Here is a 25,837-nt window from a genome sequence, read left to right on the forward strand (position 1 = left end):
TGATACTTCCTATGCGCTTTTGAAGGTCCGCTTCGACTTCGTGTAGAGGTCGATTTTTGGGTTGACACCGACAGGCAATGGACGGAAATTAGAGTGATTTATTTGACTCTTCGCATGCCGAAAACCGCCAATCTCGTCACGCTGAACAACCAAAGTTAACACTGTGTAAGATGTGTAATTATCGATCTGCGTTTGTGCGTGGACTAACGTGATGGTCCGAAGATGCTCTTTATGACCGGCTTGACGTCTTATCTCCACGTGACTATGTAGATGGCGGGATGTTGTCACGGTACGCATCGAGGTATGAATCCTTCCTCAATCCGCATACAGAGTTCTGCTGTCTGTTGATAAAGATTCTTGTCTGCCAAGACTTCTGTCATATCAGAATTATCTAGAAAATAGCGAATAGAATAGCTCATACTGGCTGGTATCGAGTATATAGAAAACTTGCAATCTACTTATGTAACCTTTTTACTATATGTCCTGCTCTTAGAGTGTCGGAGCAGAGGTAAGGAGTCTTAACTTGCCTATGACCCGCGGGACCCTGGCCGCGTATGACTGGTGAAATGATATCATCCTGGTGTCTTCTCAATCGCTCGTCGCCCAAACCTCCCTCCGCTAGCTGTTTCTGGGGCGTTTGGATAACACCATCGTATACAGCAGGGACAGCCCCAAAGAGAGTTGCGTCGTGTATCTGTATTGTGACAAGGTAGTATAGACTACTCCGTGGTGAATGTTGGAAAGTTAAGGAAAAATGGTAAGTTCCGCTGCATAATACGGTATTCTGGAACTAAAAGGCCATAGTTTCGAGGCCATTGACTATGAAGTATAGAAGTCAATACCTCTATTTACTATTGACTAAAGAGATGGATAATGGTAATTGAGTAGGTAGGTAGTTAACTAGTTAAAAGCCTTGGAATGACAAAGCACATGGCCTGCCGACACCAGTAATTGTCACTGTATTGTTGGGAGCTTTTGAAAAGTTCTCAACAGCCAGCGCCCCCGTCCCGCCAAGCCCCTCGGCCCAAGGGCGCTAAGGGATCCCACCAAGCCAGTATTATTCCAGACCTCGCAAAACGTATCAAATTCTTCCTTAACTCTCTTCGCCAGACCCCTCTACCAAACCATCTCCTCGTTACCCCCTCCCCCGTAAACAGCACTGTCAAGATGTCTGAGCCCATCAGGAATAAGAAAGCGGACTTTCCAGTGGCTCCGTAAGTATCCCTTCGCTGAACTACCAACTTCTCAAACATCTTGTTGTATGCTATGCTCTTTGATCTCTGACAAGATACGACGGTTGCAGGACACCACAGAATACCCCGGCCAACAATGCTCCTATTTCTTCTCATGCCCAGCAACCTGGAATTGCTAGTATCAAAGAAGGTAAAATCCCTCACCACCTTTGAGATCGTTTCTCATACAAACCAATTATAGAGTCTCTTGACCATGCTACGGCGGCTTCCCTATTTGCACGCAACCCCGGACTCGTTTCGATGATTCAGGGAAAACTCGGATCTCTTGTTGGCCGCTCTTCGGGCTACATTGAATCTTTACCCGTGTCAGTCCGCCGGCGCGTTGCTGGCCTGAAGGGTATCCAGAAGGAGCACGCTAAATTGGAAGCTCAGTTTCAGGAAGAAGTACTGGAACTCGAGAAGAAATACTTCGCGAAGTTTACTCCCTTGTATCAGAGGCGTTCCACGATAGTCAACGGAGCCGCGGAGCCTACGGATGGTGAAGTTGAAGCGGGACAGGGTGATGAAGAGGATGTTGACTCTAAAGATGATGCTGAGGCCACCAAAGAAGAGGATCAGGAGTCCCAAATCGCCGGCATACCTGAATTCTGGCTCTCGGCTATGAAGAACCAGATTTCTCTCGCAGAAATGATCACCGAGCGAGATGAAGAGGCTTTGAAACATCTCGTCGATATCCGTATGGAATACCTCGACCGCCCAGGCTTCCGTCTCATCTTCGAATTTTCAGAGAATGCCTATTTCACAAACAAGACTATTTCGAAGACCTACTACTACAAGGAAGAAAACGGCTACGGTGGTGATTTTATCTACGATCACGCCGAAGGCACCAAGATCGATTGGAAGGCTGAGAAAGATCTTACTGTCCGCATTGAGAGCAAGAAACAGAGAAACAAGAGTGAGTATCGAAATAGCATTTATCAAATGTGCACTGTAGCTGATGTTCCTCAGATACGAAACAGACCCGGATTGTCAAAATTACCGTCCCCACGGAGTCATTTTTCAACTTCTTCTCCCCCCCTCAGCCCCCGACTGACGATGATGATACCGTTGCTACTGATATCGAGGAGCGACTCGAGCTTGATTATCAGCTCGGTGAAGACATCAAGGAGAAGCTCATCCCCAGAGCCATTGACTGGTTCACGGGAGAGGCCCTCCAGTTCGAAGAGCTGGGTGACGACATGGATGCCGATGACTACGACGACGAGGACGATGAAGATGAGGATGAAGATGACGAAGACGATGATGATGAGAGGAGATCCGACCGGGACGTTGACGATGACTCCGATGAAGAGGTGCGCATTCAATGATCATCGCTTGCTTATACCCTCTGTCCATGCTAACACCAGAACAGGATGGCACCTCGAAGCCGAAGAAGGAGGCTGCAGAATGTAAACAAAGCTGAGAATGTTCAGCATGGCTCAATAAACCAAGCTCGGAGCATGCATGAATCAGTTCATCACGCCTAGCCCTCAAGTGGTGTTTTCCTTTTTCTTTCCTTTTGTCATTTCAATGTTTTCGCCTCTACTTTATCATATTTTATTATTTATTTGTCACTGTTTCCACCCCCGATCCTCTTGACTTGTCGTTTCCGCCTAGTAATCTTGCCTCAGAATGTTGTCCCAGTGTCTTGGGGAGCGCTTTTGTAGTGCAATTAATCCATTGGCGTTTCCTTGTTCAAGGCATCGTGCGCATCGCTAGTCTTGTTGCGTGACACATATCTCTAATCACTTTCTATCCAAATATTGTGTCCAAGCAACGATATGAAGCATGAGCTTACTCCAGACTTGGGGCAGTACACAGAGGTCGTATGTCCGCTTGCTCTCGTGATGGCCCTGTGCCGGGGGGGAAGAATTAGAAAACAGCTCTTTGTGGCCAGAGGAACATAATTTCTACTGTTTCTAATAACAAAAGCGCTAATGTTTGCTCTTTCAAACCGGCGACTTCGTACAAAACGAACGAAAAAGCTGCTTTTACCCCCATAATGGGTAGCATGGTGCATACAGTAGATAGTTATCAATGAGTGGTCCGTCTTAGCTAATTTTTAGTAGTGTTTCTTCACCGCCTGTTCTGTCACCATCTTATGTTGATGTAAGACTGTCTATGCTCTGCAGAGCATCTGCCACAATTCGGACTCGCAGCTGCATATGAGGTAGGAAATTGTCCGTTCTAGTCATTCTTGTATAAATATATTTTCTGGGGAAGAGTAGACAACCCCTTGATGGCTTCTGATTATCATCAATACCTAGATAGCAGTAATACATGATGTTCATGCTTTCTGGCTCTTGGCGCTGGTGCTGACAACTGTGGGGATCGCGTCGACAAGTGGCGCCGCTCTCCAGGCGCCGCCTCAGGGGTTGCGGCTCGGTAACGCCAGCTGTTAGCCAGTTCAGTAATTTCTCCCTGAAGCGAAGCATGATGCCTTCTTCTGACTTATAATCAAGGATAGAGCCCGTCGCTACCACTACCAGACGGGAAATCATTTCTCGAATTACTTTAATCAGTTGTGCTTTTCCCTCACCTCCTCACTAGATGCCTTTTAACATCGATTATTCGAACAGATCCTCCGAACGTCCCGCATAGGTTGCTTTCTCCGGTCACGTCAAGATATAGAGAGACAACATATCTGCAGACCTGAACGCAATGGCTCACAATTACGAGGTCGGAACAAGGGCTTGGCAACCTGATCCGACCGAGGGATGGGTCGCATCTGAAGTCAAAGAGAAGTTAGTTGATGGGGACAAAGTGCAGCTTGTCTTCTTGATAGAAAATGGAGAGGTTCGTACTATATTATCTGTCCGACTATCTCACATAAAAGATATGATATCAACTGACAAGTTTATGTGCAAAGACAAAAACTCTGGAAACTACCCAGGCCGAGTTGCAGGTAGACAACAATCCAAAACTGCCGCCCTTGATGAATCCTGCCATGCTCGAAGCCAGCGAAGACCTTACGAACCTGTCTCATCTGAATGAGCCAGCCGGTGGGTGTGTCTCCGAATCGAGATTACGGTGGTTACTGAGTCCCTTCCAGTTTTGCAGGCCATCAAGCTGCGTTATGCCCAGAAGGAAATATACACATATAGCGGCATCGTTCTTATTGCTACCAATCCCTTTGCCCGGGTCGATTCACTTTACGTACCACAAATGGTGCAGGTATATGCTGGAAAGCATAGGGCATCTCAGGCGCCACACCTCTTTGCTATCGCCGAGGAAGCGTTCGCGTAAGAGCGACTCCTTTTCTAAGAAAACCTATATGTTTGCTTACGAGATTTGTATAGTGACATGCTACGCGATGGAAAAAATCAAACGATTGTAGTCTCTGGTGAATCAGGTGCCGGGAAAACGGTCAGCGCAAAGTACATAATGCGTTATTTTGCAACCCGCGAGTCTTCAGATCAACCTGGAAAGTATACTACCAGTCGAGCAGATGCCATCAGTGAAACCGAAGAGCAAATCTTGGCCACAAATCCTGTCATGGAAGCTTTCGGAAATGCCAAAACCACCCGCAACGATAATTCTTCGCGTTTCGGAAAGTACATTGAGATAATGTTCGATGACAGGACCAACATAATTGGCGCAAAAATACGAACCTATCTTCTTGAACGATCTCGACTTGTCTTCCAGCCACTGAAAGAGCGCAATTATCATATATTCTACCAACTGGTTGCCGGTTCCACTGACCCCGAAAAAGAGGAGCTTGGCCTTACGTCCGTCGAGGATTTCGATTATCTTAACCAAGGTGGTACACCGACGATTGATGGTGTTGACGACAGAGCCGAATTCAATGCGACAAAGAAGTCCTTGAGTACTATAGGGGTCCCGGAAAAAACGCAGGCGGAAATATTCCGTGTGCTCGCTGCTTTGTTGCACCTTGGGAATGTCAGAATTACCGCCACCAGGACAGATTCGAGTTTGTCTTCCTCGGAACCTTCACTTGTTCGAGCTTGCCAATTGCTTGGGATTGACGCCAACGAGTTTGCGAAATGGATAGTCAAGAAACAACTGATTACGCGAGGAGAAAAGATAACGTCCAACCTAACTCAACAACAGGCCACGGTGGTCAGGGACTCGGTTGCTAAATTCATTTATTCGAGCTTATTCGATTGGCTTGTTGATAAGATCAACCAAGGCCTGGCTACCGATAGTATCCTGAACAAGTTCAAGTCTTTCATTGGCGTTTTGGATATTTACGGGTTTGAACATTTTGCGAAAAACTCCTTCGAGCAGTTTTGCATCAACTACGCCAATGAGAAGCTGCAGCAAGAGTTCAACCAGCACGTGTTCAAACTAGAACAGGAAGAATATGTGCGCGAGCAGATAGACTGGACGTTCATTGACTTTTCGGACAACCAACCTTGTATTGACCTAATTGAAGCAAAATTGGGTATCTTATCCCTTTTGGATGAAGAATCTCGGTTGCCTATGGGCTCAGATGAGCAATTCGTGACCAAACTGCACCTCAATTTCGCCGCAGATAAGCAGAAATTCTACAAGAAGCCCCGGTTCGGCAAGTCCGCGTTTACGATATGTCACTATGCGGTCGATGTGACCTACGAGTCCGACGGCTTCATAGAGAAGAACCGGGACACTGTTCCAGACGAGCATTTGGAGATTCTGCGAGGCTCATCCAATGAGTTCGTGAAAGAAATCTTAGACACGGCAGCAGCCGTCCGCGAGAAAGATTCGGCATCTATCTCATCCAAGCCCGTGGCTGCCCCAGGTCGAAAAATTGGCGTTGCTGTCAATCGCAAGCCAACTCTGGGAGGAATTTTCAAATCATCATTGATTGAGCTCATGAACACAATCAACTCTACCGACGTGCACTACATACGCTGCATCAAACCTAATGAGGCTAAGGAGTCGTGGAAATTCGAAGGGCCGATGGTACTCAGTCAGCTGAGAGCCTGTGGTGTCCTTGAGACTGTACGGATCAGTACTGCTGGATATCCTACACGCTGGACATACGAGGAATTTGCAATCCGGTACTACATGCTTTGTCACTCATCGCAATGGACGTCAGAAATTAGGGACATGTGCCATGCCATTCTACAAAAAGCTCTTGGGGATGGCACCCAGCAAAAGCAAGATAAATACCAACTGGGTTTAACGAAGATATTCTTTCGAGCAGGCATGCTCGCTTTTCTCGAGAATCTTCGCACATCAAGATTGAATGGGTGTGCTGTTATGATACAGAAAAACCTTCGATGCAAGTACTACCGCCGCAGATATCTCGAGGCTCGTGCCTCTATCCTCACAACACAGGCTCTCATTAGAGGTTTCTTGGCAAGGCAACGTGCAGCTGAGATACGGCAGGTCAAGGCAGCTACGACTATTCAGAGGGTATGGCGAGGACAGAAGGAGCGGCGGAATTACAGCCGCATTCGTGCCAATTTCATTCTTTTCCAGTCAGTTGCGAAGGGATTCCTTTGCCGTCAGAATATCCTCGACACGATCCATGGCAATGCAGCCAAAGTAATACAGCGATCGTTCCGTTCCTGGCGACAGCTACGCGCCTGGAGACAATACCGCAGAAAAGTGATAATTGTCCAGAATCTCTGGAGAGGAAAGCAGGCCAGGAAAGAGTACAAAAAGCTCCGCGAGGATGCTCGGGACCTCAAACAGATCTCTTATAAGCTGGAAAATAAGGTGGTAGAGTTGACTCAGTACCTCGAATCCTTGAAGCGAGAAAATAAGTCACTCAACTCGCAACTGGAGAACTATGAGACACAAGTGAAGTCTTGGAGAAGCCGACACAATGTGCTCGAGAATCGTTCGAAAGAATTACAGGCCGAAGCAAACCAGGCAGGTATTACTGCTGCTCGCTTAACTGCCATGGAGGAGGAAATGAACAAGTTACAACAGCACCATAATGATGCGCAGGCAACCATCAAGCGTCTACAGGAAGAAGAGAAGGTCTCACGGGAATCGATTCGTACCGCAAACCAAGAGTTGGAGAAACTTCAGCAGCTGAATACTGATGCTGAAAACGAAAAGGCATCTCTTCGTCAGCAGATAGTCGATCTCGAAGAACAGCTTGAGCTTGCAAAGAGGGTTGTGCCTGCCAACGGCGTAAATGGAGACCAGCCGAACGGTGGGCCCATCCAGCCGCCTGCGAGCGGCTTGATAAACCTCGTTTCTTCCAAGAAGCCCAAGCCTAAAAGACGAAGTGCCGGTGCTGAGCGGATCGATATTGATCGTTTCAGTGGTGCCTATAACCCGAGGCCAGTATCGATGGCCATTCCTAGCTCGGCTATGGGCCGCCAGCATTTCTCGGGAAATGCTTTCTCTCCAGGCCTGGACTCCGTTGAGGTAGAGCTCGAGAATCTGTTGTCTGAAGAAGATGAGCTCAATGAAGAGGTGACTATGGGCTTGATACGCAATTTGAAAATCCCACTACCCAGCTCTACGCCTCCACCAACGGAGAAGGAGGTCTTGTTCCCAGCTTATTTGATCAATTTAGTGACTTCCGAAATGTGGAACAATGGCTTTGTGAAAGAGTCCGAGCGTTTCTTAGCCAACGTCATGCAGTCAATCCAGCAAGAGGTTATGCAGCATGATGGAGAGGATGCCATTAATCCTGGAGCCTTCTGGCTTTCGAATGTCCACGAAATGTTGTCTTTCGTTTTCTTGGCCGAAGATTGGTATGAAGCACAAAAGACGGATAATTTCGAGTATGATCGTCTTTTAGAGATTGTGAAGCATGATCTCGAAAGCCTGGAGTTCAACATCTATCATACGTGGATGAAGGTATTGAAGAAGAAGCTTTACAAGATGATTGTACCAGCGATCATAGAATCCCAGTCCCTCCCTGGGTTCGTTACAAGCGAAACAAACAGGTTTCTTGGGAAGCTCTTACCCTCCAACAACAACCCAGCCTACAGTATGGATAACCTTCTCAGTCTCTTGAACAATGTCTACAAAGCAATGAAGGCTTTCTATTTGGAAGAGACTATTATCACACAGACGGTCACTGAGCTTCTCCGACTTGTCGGTGTCACTGCATTCAATGACCTTCTCATGCGGAGAAACTTTCTCTCCTGGAAACGTGGCCTGCAGATCAATTACAACATTACCCGCATCGAGGAGTGGTGCAAGAGCCATGATATGCCCGAGGGTACACTTCAGCTGGAGCATCTAATGGTAAGATACCTATCGAGACGATGGAATTGTTCTATCCGCTAAATTCAACTCTTTCTAGCAAGCGACCAAGCTTCTTCAGCTGAAGAAGGCCACCTTGAATGACATCGAAATTATTCAAGATATTTGTTGGATGTGAGTTCCGGTCAACTTTGGCCTGCTGAAATTCCATGCAGTACTGACAGGTTTAGGCTCTCGCCAAACCAAATCCAGAAACTCCTGAATCAGTATCTCGTGGCTGACTATGAGCAACCTATCAATGGTGAAATCATGAAAGCCGTGGCCTCCCGTGTCACCGAGAAGAGTGATGTTCTCCTCCTGACACCGGTTGACATGGAAGATAGTGGGCCGTATGAGATTGCGGAGCCACGTGTTATAACAGCCTTGGAGACATACACCCCGTCATGTAAGTGAGCTTCAGCGGAAAATGCACCGAGGGATGCTAACGGTCTCTGAAGGGCTTCAAACGCCGCGACTAAAGCGCCTGGCTGAAATCGTATCTGCCCAAGCAATGGCTCAGCAAGAGAGGCTGGAGATGACGGAAAGCGGCGCGGCGACGATGGAATAGACCTTGTATATGAACAACGGAGTACCAGCAATTTCATAGAGACCATGATGATGAGCGTTTGTATCGTGCTAGCCAGTTTATATTATAGTACATCTCTGTAAGCAGCCGAATGAAGGCCCCTCTTAAGTTGTTGCTCCATTGCAATTGAACCACACTACCGCCTGGTGGGGCTGCGGGGAAACAAGAATCTTAAGCGTTGGAGGATTGAACGAACCCTCGGCGGAACAGGTATATATATAATCTAGCGCACCCCCGTCTATCCGTTCCTTTTCGTCTGCAGTCTGTCAACGAACAACCCACTATCTGGTGATTTTTCTCGTTGCCCCTAGTAAGAATCCGTTCGGCCTACGCAAAGATGGCCTCGATGAAAAAGATAAACTTCATCACCGGCAACAAAAACAAGCTAGCAGAAGTGAAAGCGATATTAGGGACTGTGATCGACGTTGAAAATCAAGCAGTTGACCTTCCTGAGATACAGGGCACGATAGAAGAGATTGCCCGGGAGAAATGTCGACGTGCAGCAGAAGTGGTGAGTGACATCGCAGAAGGCAGAATCCGCACAGCTCACTGACTCACTTCGGTCAGGTCGGAGGCCCGGTGTTGACGGAAGATACTGCACTTGAGTTCCACGCTCTTAACGGACTGCCTGGCCCATACATGTATGTCTTCCCTCACCTAAGAACTAACTATCCTAATAATTCTACCTAGCAAATCATTCCTCGATGCCCTAGGCCATGAAGGCCTGAATAAATTGCTTGACTCGTTTGAGACCAGAGCCGCGGAGGCTGTCTGCACCTTTGCCTTTTCCAGCGGACCCGGTTCGGATCCAATCTTATTCCAGGGTAGAACTGAGGTAGGATTGAGTGCCAACTCCACCTACCCTGTCAGAAGCTGACGCATCGCAAGGGAGCTATCGTGAGACCAAGAGGTCCTGCGAATTTTGGTATGTACAGGCGACTATTAGTTACAAACATCAATGCTCACTAGCTCCTCCCAGGTTGGGATCCGATTTTCGAGTATCGCGGCAAGACTTACGCTGAAATGGACAAAGAGGAGAAGGTAATGGAATTGTCCCATCAATTTCTTCAATCAGCCACTAATACTGGAGCAGAACCTCATCTCACACAGATATAAAGCCCTGGTCAAGTTGCAAGATTGGCTGGCCGACAGACGTGATTGATATAAACTGCAAATTTCACGGTGCGAATTGGTGTCGGTTTCGGCCGCCCCCTCCCCCGGATTGCCGTGTGTAAATCGAGATCTCAGGCTCGGTCATTTTTCCAAGATTGTACCCAGCTAGAAATCCTTGCGCAATTGGACTCTACATCATCATCCCTCTCACTATTCAATTCAACCACTAATTCCTCGTCGAAGGCTTCTCGAGCTTCGTCAAGCAAAACACCAAATATTTCGGCATCTAAATTTTCCTGCAGCTTTGTCTCATTGTATCCCCTGTAAACCGATAAGTCCAATTAGATTTTTTCAGCTAATAATAAAGGGCGAGGGCGGGGGTGGGAGCGGATGGTTTATAGTCCTTGTGGTGTACCTTGATGCGAGACGATCATAATGAACAGCAGTAGATGGGCAGCGTAATACAACGACCAAATCAATCCATGACTTGGGGAATAGATCGCATGCATGCCAGTCAATTAGATAGCCACCTTGAAGTACTTGGTCCTCGATAGCGTCCAGGAGCTGCAATATGTATGTTAGGTAAACGTGAGGAGACTGGAAACCAGACTATATAAGCGTTACATGAACGTACTTTGTCCTCGTCCACAACCCAGGTCTGTAATTCGTGGTCATATGTCTCGTAGCAGTCTCGCTCTTTTGCGACATGGTTGATTGAAAGATGCCGCAGACCTGTCTCCTCGGCCAATTGTTCGCAATGGACGGTTTTTCCTACGCCGGGCGTGCCTGTTATTATCACATTTGGAGATGTCCGCATTATGCCTTATAAAAATGTGCGACGTGAATGAGTATTTCTTTCAATTTGCCCGATAAAGGCCGATAAAGTTTCAACAGTGAGGGGAAATTTTCCGTGGGGTAAGTAATCAGTACAGCTTCGGATTATCAAACTTCCCGATATCTCCATAAGTTACCGGTGCTACAGTACATGATTCGTTATCGTTATCTAGTTGGTCGAAGCTGCCGTGCTCATATTTATATATGCACGAATAGGCACTATAGTACTCAGAAAATGCTAGCTCATATGCAACCCTAATAAGGATAGTGATATGTAGAGCTCGCCGGGTTGCTTGAGTTCTTACAACGTGGTACAATGCACGTAAAAACTCAAACCTGGTAACTTTCCTCTTGAGCATGATGCTACTTGTTGAGCTGACGTATAGCGGCTACCTGACGAGTCATGCCCATGCTCATGATAGTGTGAAATGGCAAACTAGGCATGTTATGATGTGTGCTTCACACTGGAAGGCCAAAGAATTGTTGCTGTTTTGCAGTCTGATGTCATGCCGCGCTAGCTTGCAGTGCTTTTGCTAGACGAATTGGCGGAATATTTTAGTCTAGAAGCATTCTGGTAAGCTATTACTGCATCGTCACTATATTGGTCGCCTCTTCTATCATACTTACTTTAGAAGCTCAAATGCCTTGTACTTCTGCAAATATGCTGTGCCTCGTCTGTATGCCTTCAATACGCGTGCAGGGTCCGACGTCAGTGCTTGTGGCCCCCTAAGGCGCTTCACTGCTGGGGGTGTTCGGAACATAGGATCGAAAACTAGTATGTCTGCGCTACCACCGTCACGTATTTCGAAACCGATAATGGTCATAGAATGTCCTGTTTATGTCCGTCCACCAATTAGACAGGTCACATATCACGAAGTAAGAGGTTTTCAAACCCTGGTGCTGGAAGTAAATGGGGGGCAAGTTCGTCTGCATGACTTTTTTCCCTTCCTCCAAAGCACATGATTCTCGAAAATAAGCCGCAACATTCATATATAATGCGTCATGTGCACGCACTTCCTTCGAGGCACCAATGCTGTTTGCTTCGCACCTGTGGGTTGTTAAAGCAGCGCTTCGCAATTTGGAGAAGGAGTCTTACTGTATGCCGAGACTCGAGAACAGGGCTTGTGCCTATAGAGTAATCAATCAATTGCAACCGTAAGATTACGTTCATGGTCATCATACCTCTGGCGTGCCAATGTACTTCCTAGTTCCTCGGATACCTCCTGTTTCGACCCTCCCTACACTATTGAAACCCTTGTCCCACGCATCTTCGATCATATCTTGTAGTTGGAAGATCGTGGGTAGTTCCGTTGGGAAGCGCTCATGCCCCGGAAGTTGGGTTTCTTTCAAAAAGGTGATTAGCATTTGGATGTTCCTATAGCCGCAAAATCCTCCTTCTTTGGGGATCTTGGAGATCTGATGGACCTTTGGGCTGCAGAAAAAAGCACGTTGGACGGATTTGTCCTGCTCACACAACCGAGCGAGCACCGGGATGACATCGCGCGTCTCGTTTTCGACAGCTTCGCGCCTCCGAAGCGTGCCGTCTGAGGCAATTGTGTTTGTGAAGATTGACATAGAACCCCTCTCTAACATTCTTCGCAGCCATGATGGCATCTGCTTTTCGTGAGCATGAGGCCCTAACTCCGTACGCTAGGTTGAGTGTCAGCACAACGCGCTCTATGATGTATAAAGGGTAAGTGAGGATTTCGTACTCCAAGACGCTTAGCTGTCTCTCTGTGCGGTGTTTTTGTGCCGCCGACGAATGACCCCGGCGAGGGCGTTCTATCTTCATTGGGTAGCAGCCCGGGAGTGCGCTCTTTCAACCGTTCCCGTCTCTCTGCATCATGGCTTGACACAGGACTCTCCACGTCAACAGGCAACTCTGGCTGGTGTGAAGATATGTCTTCAAAGGCAACTGTTTCCGCAAAATGCAAGTCGAGGTGGGCGGCGACTTCAGTGTCGAGTACTATTTCCCCACAGCCGTGCGGACACTCGGCATAAGCCCCTGGACATTCTTCTGTTCCAGTTGAAGGTGCATTTGCCGGCTGTCTGCTATGCTCAGCCTGAGTATCCACTTCAGGGTGATAAACATCCACATGCTCTACAACACGGCTAATGTCCGGATCAGAAAATGGACAAAAGGGGCACGTTGGATCACTATGATTTATCTGGTCCATGGCAGCCAGTTTTTTATTGTAACCGCTCCAAGGATTACCTCAAGATGAGATGAAAACAGCTCCGCGTTCTTGTAAGTTATGGTTAGTATATGTGTTTCAGCAACTAAGAAGAGGTGATTAAGAGCCGACTAGGGCCAGAAAGTAGACAAAATTGACAGTTGGCTAAATAGGCAACCATCGTAGGCCCACCTAACTCAACCACAAAATCATGTGCCAAGTAGGTTAGATGCGAAGATCGAAGCCCAACCGAGACAATTTATGTTAAAACGATATACAATCTATCTTTCATTATAACCATTACTTACTCCGACGGTGTACTGGGGTGTGGCTAAGAGCCCAACAATGAGAATGAATGAAAGTTTGGCCTTGCGGACTCTCTGGTATTACAAAACAATACCATCACGGGTAATATTAGCCTCATATCCATATCGGTTCATTCTTCCCGACTTGCTACCAGCAATTCAACGTTTGCTACTGTAAGTAGGCAGGAAATACGGAGTATATTAATATTTCCGCCGATGAAATATTACTACTACTTAATATATATCCCAAAGTAGATTTGATGCACCCTTTCTTGCACAAATCAGTATAGACGAATTTGTCTTTCTGATGGTAAAACAGTACAGAGTATCACAATATCGATAACAGGTAGCATACTGAACGGATCTCATTGAATAGTCACACCTCGCTAGTTCTATGATACAAATTGCTGCGCATAGCAGTTCCAAGGGAAATTAAGAAACGTGGGACCCTAAATGGGCGATACCATAATCCGCGACCAAACAGCCAAATCAACCACCTGTCATCTCCGTATGAAAGAGTCATGATATCTGAGCGCAAGCATGATTACAGGTATCATAGATTCAATCTTTGAAAAGAATTTTAATGCTTATGAAGCTTTTGTATTGATGGCTAAAAATGATCAGCTAGATAGTATGTCTAATACAATGTGTTATAGAAGAACATGATACTTTAACATAGCATCAAGTGGTCCAGTTGAGAATTCCAATTGTTTTCTGATTGATGCCATTCTCCCATCTCTTTGATATGAAAACACATGATTAGAGGGTAGATTACTTTATGAAACGGGGCGTATGCAAACTCGGAAAGAACTAGACTGCTTTGGTACATTAGCGCTTCTGTTCTCTGACTCAACGTTTATCTTCGATTAGTAATAAGTGAGTTTTGATAATGTGTATCCGCAAAAGGAAGGCGGAGAAACAAAATGGCGAACGACCATTCGTTCTACATTTCATCGGCATGAGCTCCGCTTTCGCAACCCCGCCAGTGCACATAAAAAAGGCTGTCCCGCTACCGGAGCCAATTGCGTGGGTGTGTCATCTCTCAATTGCAAGGCTTCAACGTGCTGTTCGAGCGACCCAAAGATGGATGATCATCAGCAAAACCAGAAGGATCCTTTGGAAGTTGCCAGGTATGAGTCAAAAGACTCACCGGATAGCAATTGGGTTGTGCAGAAGTTTGGAGGTACCAGTGTTGGGAAATTCGCATTGAACATCATTGACCAAGTGGTATTGTAAGTACAATCGCCCTTTGAACATCCTTCTAAATTCCGCCGTATTTGCTAACAACGGCTCTGATTCAGACCAAGTTTACTCGAACACCGCGTGGCTATAGTTTGTTCGGCAAGGAGTAGTTCAACGAAGGCTGCAGGAACCACAAACCGGTGAGTCATAACCCCTGTGTTCCAAATTCCAAGAGATCTTTCCATAGCCTGTCCAGCTCCTGTCCGCAATGTCTCTACGACTTCCAGATATTGTTAGAATAGAATTACCATTCGGACTAACCTACTATATAACGCAGCCTTTTGCGAGCAGCTCGGGATGCGGAAGACGCTCTATCACAAGAATATGCTTCCCTTGTTGAGGCAGTCCGGCTCGAACATATCCAGGTCGTTGACGAACAAATCCAGTCCAAGGTACTTAAGTCCCGGCTCATTTCAGAGATAAACAACGAATGCGACAAAGTACTTCGAGTCCTGGAGGCTGCACAAACTTTAGGAGAGATAAGCGCACGATGCGTGGATAAAGTGATTAGTACAGGAGAAAAGCTCAGTTGTCGCCTCATGGCCGCTTATATTCAGGACCGCGGTGTGGATTCACAGTACGTGGATCTAGCTGAGGTCATCGATTTTCCCATCTCGAATCAGGGTCTCGACCAGGACTTCTACAATAATCTCGCTGCAGCTCTTGGCCGAAAGATTCGGGCCTGTGAGAACAAAGTGCCAGTTGTTACTGGGTTTTTCGGAACCGTACCTGGTGGCCTCCTCGATCAAATTGGCCGCGGTTATACTGATCTTTGCGCTGCCCTCGTTGCTGTTGGAATAGATGCCAAGGAACTCCAAGTCTGGAAAGAGGTTGATGGAATATTCACCGCAGATCCCCGGAAAGTGCCTACTGCACGCCTTTTACCTGCAATCACACCAGCCGAGGCAGCTGAACTGACATTCTATGGTTCGGAGGTGATCCATCCCTTCACTATGGAGCAAGTCATCCGTGCCAAGATTCCAATTCGCATAAAGAATGTTATGAACCCAAGAGGTGATGGCACCGTGATCTTTCCAGACTCCACTTTTGAACTGGAGAAGACAACCCCAGGTCATGATCCGAGACTATTCCGTACTCGCAGCCCTAGTCTTGTGCAGCGGCCTAAACGCCCAACGGCGGTAACGATCAAGCACAAGATCTTGGTGATTAATGTACATTCCAACAAACGTTCGCTCTCACATGGATTCTTCGCTGGGATATTTTCCGTTCTCGACAGGTGGAGACTTTCTATCGATTTGATATCTACAAGTGAGGTTCATGTCTCGATGGCTCTTCATTCGGAAATGCCTCTTCTAAACGGAGTTGGGAGGGATGAATACCAGGTAATTGATGAAGATCTCAAAGGTGCTTTGCGCGACCTGCAGAGATATGGTACAGTTGATATCATCCCCGAGATGGCAATCCTTAGTCTTGTCGGGAAACAGATGAAAAATATGATTGGAGTAGCTGGCCGCATGTTTTCTACCCTAGGTGAGAACAATGTCAATATAGAGATGATTTCCCAGGGTAAGTCTCACCTTCACCTGTGCGTCTTGAACACCGACTGACGATATACCGCCCTGAAGGTGCAAGTGAGATCAACATCTCTTGTGTCATAGAAGAAAGAGACGCTGATCGTGCTCTAAATATTATCCACACCAGCATGTTCACATTCTTGGACTAAAAGTGCTCTTTTTGTTCCCTTATACATTTGCGTCGCGCTACCTTCCAGATACTGTGTCCGCCCCTAACGCTATGATGTCCATTATCACCCTTATGTCTCCCCAAACTACAAGAGTCACGTGCATATAAACAGCTGTGTAGTTGATTCATGCTTCTTTTCTTCCTTTCTATATTCTTTCCTTTCCTTCTTCGGTTGCAGGTTTGTCTAATGCAGATAGATTTATGACTTTTCTTGTATGCTTCAGGTTGTTCATGCATCGGCGTCAAGTTTATTTTCTTTGGTCTACTGGGGTTGGCTTACCATTATACTGTTTCTGATTTATCTGTCCTTATTGTTTATTGTATAGAGCTTCATCTTCTTGCAAGACCTTTCCCACTATCCTAAAGGAATGCTTCCCAAGCTTCTTCCGGCATATTTATCTCATTGCAGAATAGTTATCTGTCAGAAAGGCTTATATAGCGAGTTCCGGACTTAATTCTGCTTACAGTAATGATCAGTATATGCATAGTTCCTGCAGGTCCAACAAAAGCCATGTTCACAACGGTGCATGCGAGGTTTATTTCTCACATTGCTCAACGACAACCTTGCACGAGGAAAAGAATATTTGATGATATAGTAGTGGATACAGTAGTTTGGGGTGGATCCCTGGATATAAGAGTAGGAGCAAATCATGCCAGTTACAACATACGTTTACAAATCGTTTGTATAATATGTATAATATTAAAGATAGTTAGCAGTACGTTATGCGGGTAATGCCGAATAAGTTCACGGCCCCTTCGAGGGTATTGTAACATGCAGACATTTCAGATATTCAGACGGCGGTTCTATAATCTAGAGAACTTAGATAGGTGCTAACTTACGTATAAGTAGGGTCAACCCTTGCGCCGCCATGGCACTCTTAGCTTGACTTCCTTGTAGCTCCGCGGGTGTTGTAGTTATTATATAGCGAGATCGATTCACAGTACCTAAGAGCTTTGATAAGAAAATGTAGGGAAAAGGAAAGGCGAGTGGGTGGGGTCGGCAATTCAAAACCCCTAAGTGCATGGCTCACAGCAGTAAGTGGTTGCTTACGCCTCGGTCGCTGCATTGTCTTAGACAAGCCGCATTATTGCGAGTCCCTAGCTCGGTATTCGCTGCTTCTTCTGGGAGGGAGGTGAGGTAATCATCCCTGGATGGCATAAATTGTTCATGTGGCTTATGTGTGCTGTTCAATGAGTTCAGTAGCGCTTTACTTAGATTGTGAACAGGGTTTGAAAGGAAGCTAGGGCTGTAGTGGGCTACTAGTATCATCGTGAAGTCGGAGAATGTTCGTGGTAGCGAAGTAATACGTAGCCCAAGTGCTTCCAGAAGGGTGGGAGTGTGGATTACGGTATCCTCGTCAGTTACAATTTTCATAACGAATGAGCGAAACTGTGTTCGGTAGCCTAGACTGTATTTGGTAGGCTGGGAATTTATAATAATATATCAAGTGCATGCCACCAGAGTCCAGACTCCAAACTGCTTTCATCAATTGACCAAGGGACCCATGATCTGCAAAATTCGCCGGCTGATTGGGTGGGTTTGAGCAAGGGATGAATCCCCATGGGTCTAACAGATGTAGCGTCGATACTGTTCACTGGGCAGCATCAAGGGACCCGCATGCCTACTCAGTCTGTGCTAGGCTAGTAAGGGAGGAGGGGGAGCCAGGGATTGGTATTACCATCTACATTTATGTATGCGGTACGAAGCACAAGAGAACGAAATTGCAAACACGGAGTAAATGGTAATTTACTTGTGACGATACGTGTAATATCTGCCTCTCATGCCTGATGGCCACCCGAGGGTAGCTTGATAGTCCGGAGGCTGCCCGACGCGTGACGCGCACGCGCCATAACCATACCATACAGGCCCGACGAGGCGCGTGGGCAATCAACAGGTGCAGCCTGTCTTTCTTCGTTCTCTCATTCTTCACTCAACTAAGGAATTATTCACAAAATATCTTGCGCATATCTCCCCACCTTACCTGGATGGACCTTACCGGACAAAGGGATTTGAACTTAGTCGAGCCGTCTTGCCGCCTATGTTCTGGGACTCTTTCCTTCGATAACCCACTTGCTCCATCGCTCTGTTCTCGATCTCATCATCCAACATACATCATCTACTTCGCGCCTACTCCAACGTACCACACCCTACCAAAGGCAGTCTGCTTTTGGCTACATCATTGTCCAGATAACCACGTCAAGTTTCACGCCTTGGATGACAAAGGCTTTTCCTTCAGGCCGTCTGTGTCTTTGTCTCTAGATTACTGCCTTTGCATCGCGCTCTTACGCGCTTGATGTTCTGACCATCATCGTTTCTCGCTCTGCGATTTGGAACTCTGCCACCCAGATTTTATCCAATTATCCCAGCAAGGCGTGCTCCCTCGTTCACTTTGCGGGTACCTTGCCAGAGCCCAAGGTGACCCGAAGCTTTGCCCTGTTGCCATACACGGTGTGCGGAAGTTTGCTCCGCGTCGAAAGTCCCTTGACACCAAGGTACAGGGCATAGATCGTGGCAGTATGAGCCCGACACGTTCTGCGCCGGTAACCTCACGGCCTTCTTGTGGAAAAGCGATTTCCAAGCCACGCCCCCGCTTAGAGCCCTCACCTTTACCTCTGCAGCCCGTTGAGCATGTGTCGGCGAAAGATCAATCTCTAAATGCGACCACTTCTACGACACACAACGCTTCGCCAGCAAAAGTTGCTCGCAGCTCAAGTAGCCTATTTTCTGGACATGGAAGTCTAGGATTCGTTCCCATCACGGCTCCCCCGGCTCCAGAATTCACCACAGACTCTCCTTCCAAACACCCCTCTTTCGGATATCGCCACAGCGCTGCTTCTTCTTCCATGCCCCAATCCGCGTTATTCACGACATTCTCCACTTCCAGTTCAGGGAAACACTCACCTAAGGATGCGCAGTCATCAGATGAGCCCAACAGCGATAATTTTGCAGACTTCCCTGAACCCTCATTCATACCGAAACCTATGAAGAGGACACTTATGGACGCGGCGCCACTAAAGGAACGACAAACAAAAAAGCAGAAGCGGGAGGAACCTAGTTCTATGCGCTTGCCGGAACCTCATGAAATGCCCCCGATAGAAGACGATGGCACGAAGCCGCCTTATAGCTATGCGACGCTAATTGGCATGTCTATACTTCGTGCGCCAAACAGGCGATTGACCTTAGCGCAAATATACAAGTGGATCTCAGATACGTTTTCTTATTACAAAAATAGTGACCCAGGCTGGCAGAACAGCATTCGGCACAATCTTAGCCTGAATAAAGCATTTATCAAGCAAGAAAGACCTAAGGATGATCCAGGGAAAGGCAATTACTGGGCAATTGAACCTGGAATGGAAGCCCAATTCCTCAAAGACAAGCCACTGCGCCGCGCAACCATGTCCAGCCTTCCTCTTCCGGCCGCGCCGCAGAAGGACACAGCTCGTCCGCATAACTCAAGTACTACTACTTGGGCAGTCCCGCCGCCCCCATATCAAGCGACAGGAAAACATTCGAAGCCTGTGGATCTGTCTTCTGATGCCACCCTCCCTGCTTCTGACCCTGCTCTTCAAGAAGACACGAGTGACGAACATACCAACCGTACTGTGCAACAGACTCTTGGACATCGATCGTCACCACTACAACCCATACATTCGTCACCACCTGTTGTACCTCCTCGTTACACTCGACAAGGAACCCCTCCAACCCCTTCTCAAACCATCACTTCGGGATTAGTATCCATCACCAATAAGAGAAAGCAAACTGCAGTGAATGACAGCGGATACTTCTCGTCGCTAGAGTCCTCAGCTCTGCGACCAAACAAAGCTGGGCACATTCTGACTTCGGATCTAGACATAGACCCTCCACGAATCAAGCGTGGTCGGGCAGAGGAAGAGATAGCTCGAATTCGAAGTTCCTCACACGACATTAGCCCAAGTCACTGTGGCATCTTGAAGGACTCAGGATTGGTTGTTGGTTCATCACCCCTCCGTGGGGAATATATCAGCATGCTACCCCCTCCTATCACGCCGGTCATCAAATTCAAGAAACCCGCTAAGCCACCACCTTCAGTATCACCAAACACGAATCTACGGAACCACCGTAAAAAGATTCAACACATGGTCAATTCCCCGATAAAACATTTGGGACTCAACGATGAGGATCTTCCGTGGAGTCCAGCTTTCAATATCCAAGACGAAACGTTCACGCCGAGCGAAAATCTTCATACTGGCTTCGATGTCTTTGCGGATCCTGTTTCGGATAACATATCAACCCCAGCATACGGCTCGCCGGAGAAGCGGTCTATTAAGCGTACTCGATCAGACGCTGGCGGATCAAATGGCAATATACTGGCAGATATCACTTCATTGAATGCCAACAACAGGCTAGGGGTGCAGCCGTTGCAATCATCGACCAAAGCTAAAGGCCTTCTTTTCCCCGAGTCGCCTTCCAAAGTGACTGACTCAGCACGTTATCTGGACTCTTCACATGAGGATTTCTTCTCGTTTCATCTTTTTGATGAAAGCCCAACAGAAATCGATGGCGTGGATATCCTGCAGGGATTTCAGAAGATCGGGGGTATGAGCAAGGAAGAATCGTCAAGATCGAAGTCATACCCACCGAGGCCTTCGTGCAGTCATCGGAGCAACACACCTCTGTTCTAAAGCCAGGAGGTTGGAGGCTTGGACGATGAAGGTAGAATTGAAGCCACAAAACAATAATGCGCAGCGAGCGCCTCGGGAAATTTGCATTTTCTTTCTTGATGGCGTACTAATTTGGCAAATTGTCCGATCCAGCTGGTAGACAATGGGTTTTTCTGAGGGATAGGGGGAGGGGCGCATTTAATCTGTGTGTTTGTTTCATTTTTGAGCAGATGAGGTTGCTGGAGTTTAAAGGGTGGTTGGTAGTCGGTTATGACATATACCGGACCTGGAATGACCTTGTTACGACCTTTATGACGACATTTGGTAAGATGTACATGAGTATGTGATGTCTAAACGAACTCGAATTTCTGCTTTTTCGCTTGCGTGTCGTTTTAGTTTTTCTTTGCTTATGTCCCGGAATGTTTGAGGTGATTTACCAAGCACATATTCAAGTTAGCTTCCACTACAAGAGCGCACAGTTTGCATTGTTTCTGTTATTTTTGGAGTGTAAAAGAGCGTAGAAGCGTATTGCTTTCTAGTTTCAGAAAAGGTAATAAGGAGTTCAGGTATGTTCTGAATAATGAATAGAGCCTAGTGAGTTGGTGCCGAATGATGCGCGAAGCAAGCAGAAAGGGAAAAGATGTTCGATAAGCAGCGTACGAGGAAACAGTACATGGAAGGAAAAGATGTCTGAGGTCTCAATTCCTAACCTAACGCCGTACCAAAGAAAGGTCTAACCTGCATGACCTGTGCCTCTCAACTGATTTAACGAAACCCGGATACGCTAAAATACAGAAAAAGAAATTTTGTTTTCGAGATGAGGCTAGTCGCTGCTAGCACAACCGCGACACCCACAGCTAACACATTGAATTGTTTGATCTTCTTTGAGCTGCGCTTTAGGTACCCGACAGATGCAAGTTGCATTGAAATTCGTTTCCTTCGTCTGGATGCACCGGAGGCAGCATAACTGTATCAAAGACACGGCACGTGTTAGTTAGTTCATCTTATTCCAGGTCTTGGTAGGGCAAACTCGTGGTAGTATCCCTTGAAGAATGACAGAAGGAGGAGATATAAGGAAGAGCAGAAGTAGGAAACGGGTAGATAGTAACCTTTTCGTAGCCTTGCTTCTTCCACTTCGCGATCAAGTTGGCGTCCGCATAGTTGTTCTTCAAAAGCCATTCGTACAGCTGTTTTGATATGGCTTCTTTTTCGTAATACAAGTCATATACGTATCTCGACCCTATGTGTCATACTATGAGTAACTTTGAGCCGTCGACAACTGGAATATGAATCGGACGGAAGACCACTTACTCTGGTGGCTGATTTGAAATATGGGCCACAGCATCTCGTGCTTTTTCTTCCCGTCATGCGATGCATTCTCCGCATCTTTCATCTTATTGCTGAACTCCAGCAGTGTATCCTCTATATCATCGAAGCCTGCCGGGGGCGGTTTGCGATTGCGCGAGGTCCGTACTGGGGGCATCTCTGGATATGTAGCCAACGAGACAAAAATAAAGGCGGTTTTGCGTGATTTCTCGAAAGAGGGACAGAAGTGAGTAATGCGAAACCAAACACCGAAACCCTGTTGATTTTCCGTAGCCCAAAGAATGATTTGCTCCACAATAGATAGATGCGTTCGAGCGGCGGGCGCTACGAGCTTGCGGCCGCATCTGCCATGGCACACCGCCTTTAATTCTTCTAGGCGTTTGATTCCGATGGTTGAGCATCGTCAGAGACCAACCAGCAAACCATCCCATCTCCTACTCAAGACCTGTACTTAGCATACTCGCGATCCGTTCCTAAAACAACATTCATCATTAAATTCTACCTTTTCGGCCTTTTTCACAGAAATCCATCTTCACCATGGACGCACAGACTCAGGTCGATATTAGCAAGCTGAATGATGCCGACAAGAACGAACTGAGCCAGATGTTGGCAAACGAGCAACAAAAGGCCACGATGCAGCAAAGTGAGTCAATTGTGTCCGAGTCGCTATTATCTAAGCCGATTCGTCTCTGTCTTGCGACTTTCCAGGGCAACAATTTGCTAATGGTCATGATCTAGCCGTCCATTCGTTGTCCGATATTTGCTGGAAGAAATGTATCGCGGGAAAGATCTCGTCAGGTCGCCTGGAACAAAATGAGGAAACATGCGCGCAGAACTGCGTTGAGCGGTGGATGGATTCGAACCTTGCGATCCTGAAGCATCTCGAAGCTCTTCGTGGATAAGATGTATAATCTTTGTCTTCTACTTTTTCAACGAAAAGCAGCGGGCTCTTGCATAGAGCACGTCTGCCGTCACCCTGCATGTAAACGGGTACCTCATGTATTATATCAATCATACCAATAGAAAGGACGTGCTGGCTTTGCCACATGAAATAGCATTGTGACCGTGCCGGAAGTTCACTTTTCAGCTCTGGCGGCCTGCGCATGTAAGGCTGTGACATGCATAGATTTGTACCCTCTACTTGAACACTAGGCCTAGGATAGGCAGATAGCCTTGAGTCCGCGGCAATGGCTTTTAAGATCTACGGAGCCTAGAACCAGATTTATTCGTGGTATTCATGCATTCGAGTAATTCCCTCTTCTTTTTTGGAAACGATCATTCAGCCCTCATTCAAGCATTGGCAGCTAACTTTATGACTGATATTTATGAACCACCGCGCAAAATAAAAATTCACCCAAACCCTAAATGAAATATATCTAGACGATGGCAAGCTTGGTGGCAGCGATGTCCAGAGCATCAACGTCAGGGGTTAGACGGGCGTAGGCCTTCTTCAGTCCATCGGGTCTAAAGACAAGTTAGATATCCCGAACTCGGTAGTAGGTCAAATGATTATGAGATAGGTCGTCGTACCTGACGAGGGTGTTGACCTTGACGGTGTCAACGTCGTACAGCTTCTTGAGGGCGAGCTTGATCTGGCGCTTGTTGGACTTGACATCGACGATGAAGACCAGGGTGTTGTTCTCCTCGATCTTCTTCATGGCGCTCTCGGTGTTGAGAGGGTAGAGGACGACCTTGTGCGCATCGAGGCGAGGGACATGGGGGATCGACTTGCGGGGGTACTTGGGCGACCGGGAAAGCTGAAGGGTCTTGGGGCGGTGGAAGGTCGTAGAGGTGCGGACCTTACGAGACTTGTGCGCCTGGAGAATCAAATGATATTTAGCACCAAACAGAGCATGGGTGGATTTGAAGCCTTGTGAGAACGTACACCAGCACCCTTAATGACTGCCTTGGCGGCAGCACCAGCCTTGTCGCTGGGCTTGGTCTTGCCTATAGATCCAGAATGTCAGCCCGTCCGTCACTTCAAAATAAAATATAGCCGATCGCTCGTTCGAAATCACAAAATCCATGCAGGTTGACAATAGCGGGGGAAACACAAGGGCTCGAATCGTTCATCGGAAATGCCTTTTTTTCGATCGTGCTGAGAGGGCCTTATCCCCCGGAGTACCGCCACATGTAGATGCCATTCGAGGCTCACAAAACCGGAATTCCGACAAGAACAAATCTGCAAATTTCAAGAAGACGGATGAATCGCATAAATGATGCCTACCTTGCTTGTTATCCACCTTGGGAGCCATGGCTATCGTCCGGCGCTGTCGTGTTGATTGTCGCAGTGTCGAGTGTCGAATTATTTGGAAGGTATTCGCTTAATGAAAACCCTACGGTTGACTCTGTGGGTCACCTGACCAGCCCTCCGTGTCGGATGGTTTGGATCTCTTGGCGACCACAACTCGAACGGGCTAGTCTGTCGAGTTTGTCTTCTTTCAGCATAGTGTATCCGTTACGGTCACGTGAAGAATAAGCGGTTTCTCACATGTTCGAAGCCATCAATAATGATCTCGACAATAGTTGAACGAGCCCAATTCATGGCGGTTGCCTGCGCAGACACTACGACTCAAACGTCAGGGGACTGCCAGGGCAGCAGTATTACTAGGCCGAGACATGGGGCCTTCTAACAAACAACGGAGAAAAAGACCTGCTCTTCTGTCCCGCACCCGCCCACCAACTGTCCGGGCAAAGCATGCGGCCTTGTCGGCGAAAGCTACTCGAAATCTCATTCGATCACACCATCGACTACTCAAGGCGCATGCCCAAGCTGTACGGGCCGGTGATGATGTTTTGGTCGCAAAGATCGAAGCGCAGATCCGGGAAAATGGTGGCTTGGAAAGCTACCAGCTCGCAAGCAAACTTGGCCAGTCTCTAGATCGTGGAGGCGACTCTAGCAAGGTCTTGGTTGATTGGATAGCTCCTCGGTTACTGCCAATGGCAAATACGCCCTACAAGCTCCGAGTACTCGAGATTGGAGCTCTAAGCACGAAGAACGCTTGTTCAATGAACAAGTCACTGGATGTCACTAGGATAGATCTGAATTCTCAAGAACCGGGAATTTTGAAACAGGACTTCATGGAAAGGCCACTTCCCCAAAACGAGTTCGACAGGTTCCATATCATCAGTCTCTCCTTGGTCCTCAATTATGTTCCCGACGCCGCCGGTCGGGGTGAAATGTTGAAGCGCTGTATATCCTTCTTGACCACATCACCCCCCTCCGGGTCTTCTCTTGATGTTACCCCAAGCCTATTTCTAGTCCTGCCAGTCTCCTGCGTTACCAATTCGCGCTACCTCACCGAAAGCAGGCTGCAAGACATCATGTCCAGTATGGGCTTTGCGTTGGCTAAGACCAAGCAGACTTCCAAGCTGATATTCCAACTTTGGGATCAGGTTGGCGACTACAACGCCAAACCTTTCAAAAAGGAAATCTTGAACCCTGGAAAATCAAGGAACAATTTTTCAATTATCGTCAAGTGATAATAATGTCGTATGGGACAACAAGAAAGCGTCGCTATT

General features: G+C 47.2%; 11 protein-coding genes across 11 annotated transcripts; 7 read left to right on the top strand and 4 right to left on the bottom strand.

The window, feature by feature from the left end:
- Positions 1-1,167: 1,167 nt before the first annotated feature.
- Positions 1,168-2,655, top strand: nap1 (histone chaperone NAP1; the record flags this gene model as incomplete). The annotated part of the gene is made up of 5 exons (XM_041683374.1): positions 1,168-1,214; positions 1,304-1,383; positions 1,435-2,148; positions 2,202-2,545; positions 2,605-2,655. The coding sequence occupies 5 exons, from the start codon at positions 1,168-1,170 to the stop codon at positions 2,653-2,655; spliced, it is 1,236 nt and encodes a 411-aa protein (XP_041547641.1).
- A 1,238-nt stretch (positions 2,656-3,893) lies between these two features.
- On the top strand, positions 3,894-8,958 carry MYO2 (type V myosin; the record flags this gene model as incomplete). Its single annotated transcript, XM_041683375.1, has 7 exons — positions 3,894-4,028; positions 4,102-4,234; positions 4,285-4,474; positions 4,532-8,393; positions 8,452-8,525; positions 8,582-8,796; positions 8,849-8,958. 7 exons carry the CDS (start codon positions 3,894-3,896, stop codon positions 8,956-8,958), a joined length of 4,719 nt encoding a protein of 1,572 aa, XP_041547642.1.
- A 355-nt stretch (positions 8,959-9,313) lies between these two features.
- Positions 9,314-10,138, top strand: HAM1 (non-canonical purine NTP pyrophosphatase; the record flags this gene model as incomplete). Its single annotated transcript, XM_041683376.1, has 6 exons — positions 9,314-9,487; positions 9,544-9,617; positions 9,667-9,811; positions 9,865-9,901; positions 9,956-10,017; positions 10,070-10,138. The coding sequence occupies 6 exons, from the start codon at positions 9,314-9,316 to the stop codon at positions 10,136-10,138; spliced, it is 561 nt and encodes a 186-aa protein (XP_041547643.1).
- An 82-nt stretch (positions 10,139-10,220) lies between these two features.
- On the bottom strand, positions 10,221-10,906 carry FAP7 (nucleoside triphosphates FAP7; the record flags this gene model as incomplete). Its single annotated transcript, XM_041683377.1, has 3 exons — positions 10,221-10,410; positions 10,505-10,653; positions 10,724-10,906. The coding sequence occupies 3 exons, from the start codon at positions 10,904-10,906 to the stop codon at positions 10,221-10,223; spliced, it is 522 nt and encodes a 173-aa protein (XP_041547644.1).
- Positions 10,907-11,437: 531 nt separating this feature from the next.
- Positions 11,438-13,100, bottom strand: AKAW2_70761A (C78 family peptidase; the record flags this gene model as incomplete). Its single annotated transcript, XM_041683379.1, has 6 exons — positions 11,438-11,483; positions 11,551-11,755; positions 11,817-11,971; positions 12,020-12,051; positions 12,106-12,573; positions 12,636-13,100. The coding sequence occupies 6 exons, from the start codon at positions 13,098-13,100 to the stop codon at positions 11,438-11,440; spliced, it is 1,371 nt and encodes a 456-aa protein (XP_041547645.1).
- A 1,385-nt stretch (positions 13,101-14,485) lies between these two features.
- On the top strand, positions 14,486-16,328 carry HOM3 (aspartate kinase; the record flags this gene model as incomplete). Its single annotated transcript, XM_041683380.1, has 4 exons — positions 14,486-14,634; positions 14,704-14,784; positions 14,922-16,171; positions 16,231-16,328. The coding sequence occupies 4 exons, from the start codon at positions 14,486-14,488 to the stop codon at positions 16,326-16,328; spliced, it is 1,578 nt and encodes a 525-aa protein (XP_041547646.1).
- A 2,537-nt stretch (positions 16,329-18,865) lies between these two features.
- Positions 18,866-21,010, top strand: AKAW2_70763S (forkhead box transcription factor; the record flags this gene model as incomplete). Its single annotated transcript, XM_041683381.1, has 1 exon — positions 18,866-21,010. One exon carries the CDS (start codon positions 18,866-18,868, stop codon positions 21,008-21,010), a length of 2,145 nt encoding a protein of 714 aa, XP_041547647.1.
- Positions 21,011-21,812: 802 nt separating this feature from the next.
- On the bottom strand, positions 21,813-22,472 carry CWF14 (BUD31 family protein; the record flags this gene model as incomplete). Its single annotated transcript, XM_041683382.1, has 3 exons — positions 21,813-21,956; positions 22,099-22,229; positions 22,301-22,472. The coding sequence occupies 3 exons, from the start codon at positions 22,470-22,472 to the stop codon at positions 21,813-21,815; spliced, it is 447 nt and encodes a 148-aa protein (XP_041547648.1).
- A 380-nt stretch (positions 22,473-22,852) lies between these two features.
- TIM8 (Tim10/DDP family zinc finger protein) lies at positions 22,853-23,217 on the top strand (the record flags this gene model as incomplete). The annotated part of the gene is made up of 2 exons (XM_041683383.1): positions 22,853-22,958; positions 23,054-23,217. The coding sequence occupies 2 exons, from the start codon at positions 22,853-22,855 to the stop codon at positions 23,215-23,217; spliced, it is 270 nt and encodes an 89-aa protein (XP_041547649.1).
- A 474-nt stretch (positions 23,218-23,691) lies between these two features.
- RPL25 (60S ribosomal protein uL23) lies at positions 23,692-24,570 on the bottom strand (the record flags this gene model as incomplete). The annotated part of the gene is made up of 4 exons (XM_041683384.1): positions 23,692-23,779; positions 23,846-24,132; positions 24,201-24,262; positions 24,543-24,570. 4 exons carry the CDS (start codon positions 24,568-24,570, stop codon positions 23,692-23,694), a joined length of 465 nt encoding a protein of 154 aa, XP_041547650.1.
- Positions 24,571-24,934: 364 nt separating this feature from the next.
- Positions 24,935-25,798, top strand: AKAW2_70767S (25S rRNA (adenine2142-N1)-methyltransferase; the record flags this gene model as incomplete). Its single annotated transcript, XM_041683385.1, has 1 exon — positions 24,935-25,798. The coding sequence occupies one exon, from the start codon at positions 24,935-24,937 to the stop codon at positions 25,796-25,798; it is 864 nt and encodes a 287-aa protein (XP_041547651.1).
- Positions 25,799-25,837: the final 39 nt, after the last annotated feature.

Source organism: Aspergillus luchuensis, chromosome 7, assembly GCF_016861625.1.
Source record: "Aspergillus luchuensis IFO 4308 DNA, chromosome 7, nearly complete sequence".
Lineage (NCBI taxonomy): Eukaryota > Fungi > Ascomycota > Eurotiomycetes > Eurotiales > Aspergillaceae > Aspergillus > Aspergillus luchuensis.